At 43.0% G+C, this 2,500-nt stretch overlaps 1 protein-coding gene across 1 annotated transcript in view; it reads left to right on the top strand.

Moving 5' to 3' along the window:
- LOC113821019 (putative leucine-rich repeat-containing protein DDB_G0290503) overlaps positions 1 to 2,500 on the top strand; it is a 240,749-nt gene that overhangs the window by 638 nt on the left and 237,611 nt on the right. Inside the window, exon 1 of the mRNA XM_070124555.1 lies at positions 1 to 119. This exon is cut by the window's left edge and continues 638 nt beyond it. Within this exon, the coding sequence (XP_069980656.1) occupies positions 33 to 119 (87 nt within the window). The 5' untranslated portion in view covers positions 1 to 32. The remainder of the gene's footprint in view (positions 120 to 2,500) is intronic.

Genomic DNA, 2,500 nt, shown 5'->3' with positions numbered 1-2,500 from the left:
GTGGGCCGGCGGGCCACGATGGTAGTAGGACCATGGCCCGCTTCCTGTGGCCCGTCCTGGTGGTGCTGCTCATCCTGGCCGTGGCTGGACCTTGTCTCACCTTCTATCTCCTCATTAAGGTAAAGCCCTTCCCGGACACCCAACACTGGCCGGTGGATGTGTGCGAGGCGAAGTCACGCTTCTAAACAAGCAACATCTGCACCCACTTTCACGGTCGAGTGCTGGCCCACAGTGTTGGCTCTGTGTCATTTAGCCCGATATATTTAGTAATCCAATATAGGTTGTTTTTGATATAGTATATTGCAAAGATAGTAAGAAAACTTGATAGAAATACTGTGCGTCTGTTATACTTGTAATCCTAAGCTATTCTACAAGCAGTGATTGGAAAATGAAAAAAACAACTTTATTATCCCATGTGAATCTAAATATTTGGTTGTAATTGGTAGCAAATGTATGATTTATGGTTGAAACATTCAAATTTCTCTCCATTTGCCGTTGTTAGACATTATTTAGCAAAGAACTGGTAGCGCAAGATAAATCTACCCTCTATCTTGAAAATGACAGAGAATGAATGGCTTTATCCGAACCATTAACCATACGAACATACATATAAACAATGACCTTTAAGAGCGGCGGGCTGAGTCAGGTCAATGGGGAGGTCAAAGGTCGTTGCATGACAAAGCCAACAAAGGGCATTCGGCTACTTATATAGGCCTTGTTCTGCGTTAGGGGGAAACGAACGTAATTCACGCAGGTTAGTGGAGTCTGGCCATCAGCTGTTCCTCGGAGCGCCAGTGAGCCGTGCTTGAAGGCACAGCTATATTAATGACCGCAGGATGTCACTCGACTCCGGTGACGTCGTTCCTCTTTGATTAATTCGTCGCTGGCTATATTTAGCGCCCGTTCTTTGTTGCTTTGTCGTTTCTTTGCTTCGTCGTTTTCTATTCCCGACGAGTTTCTTTTTCTATAATTTTATATAAGTTGCTGATTTTACTTGTTTTTTTGTTTTGTTTTTGAATTCGTATTTGCGTCATTTTATATTCGGTTTCCGGGGTAAACTCCCTATTTTCTAATTTCCGGAGACTTCAAACAATTCTTTCAAAAATAGGGTGTTTATGAACCCTTTCATCACAGCTCACACTCATAACCCTCAGTGAAACAACTCTTCCGCTTTCGTTGCAACTAAGGATGCTCGCAATCATGGCACTTTATGTTAGGTAATTTTGAGACAGGGAGCTTTTTATATGTTTCTATTTTGGTTGTTTTTCTAAGGACTTAAAGCCGTTTTCTTTAGAGGAAAGTCCATTTTGTTACCACTTTTTTTTACTCTTTCTCTGCCTGTCTGTCTCGTTCTTTCTTTCTTTCTTTCTCTCTCTCTCTCTCTCTCTCTCTCTCTCTCTCTCTCTCTCTCTCTCTCTCTCTCTCTCTCTCTTCTCTCTCTTCTCTCTCTCTCTCTCTCTTTGTCTCTCTCTCTCTCTCTTTTTTTTTTTTTTTTTTTTATTATTTTTTTAAGGAGCTCAATGAAGTTGTTCTTTATTAATGTTGTTATCTTAAGACGTAAATCCGCTGCCCCCTTTTTCACCTCTCCCCCTCCCCCATACCCCCCACCCCCGTGTTTATACAAAGGCAGAGGACGTGCATTCTCGCCTCATCTGTTGCAAGCGTGTGTGCGGTGGGGGGGGGGGGGGCGGATGGGCGTTATGGGCATTTGTGTTGCCGTGTTCATTGTCTTGTCTCGTTTACGTGTTTGTCTGTGCGGTTGTCTTCGCTGGAACACCTTGATTTTCTTCTCTGTCTTTTTTTGTGTGAAATTCCGTTTGTTTATTTATTTATGTGGGGGTTTGTCTTTGCTGTCTGTTGGGATGTTTACTATTTTTGTTTGTTTGTTTTTGTTGTTTGTCTGTTTCTTTTTTTTGTCGTCGATTGCATTTATTTGTTTGTTTGTCTACAATGTGTGCCTGTCTGTATTTCTTTTTGTCGTTTGTATTTTTCTGGTTGCTTTCTCTGCGTGTTTGTCTGTTTGTCTTTGCCGTCTGTCTGTCAGTTTTCTCTCGCCTTTTGGTTTCGTCAGCTTTGCCTTCGCTGCCTGTCTGTCTGTTTACCTTTGTCGTCTGTCTGTCCGCTCCCTCCTCCCCTCCCCCTCCCCTCGCCGTCTGTTATTTTCTGTTTACTTTCGTCGCCTGTCAGTCTGTTATGGCCTCGCTTCACGCTCCCTCTCTCCACTTCCCTTTCCGTGTCTTTCACTTCCTCATCTCCCTCTTTCGTCTTGTGTCTATATTTCCTCTTCATAGCTTTTCCATCTTTCATCAACATTCGCTCCTCCTTCTTCGCCTTCACGCTTGGAGGGGACCGAGAGGGAGAAGTGTTTTCCTTTCTTGTTTGTTTGTCTCCTTTCGTTGTCGTCTTTGCTTTGTTGTTGTTTTGTGTTTGTTTGTTTGGCGTCTGCCGTGTTTAGCTTTTTTTAATTGGTTCGATTTCTAATTCATTTTCCTTTCCTCTT

The sequence above is a fragment of the Penaeus vannamei genome, chromosome 8, assembly GCF_042767895.1.
Source record: "Penaeus vannamei isolate JL-2024 chromosome 8, ASM4276789v1, whole genome shotgun sequence".
Classification (NCBI taxonomy): Eukaryota; Metazoa; Arthropoda; class Malacostraca; order Decapoda; family Penaeidae; genus Penaeus; species Penaeus vannamei.
This window is presented reverse-complemented; position numbering and strand designations above follow the sequence as displayed.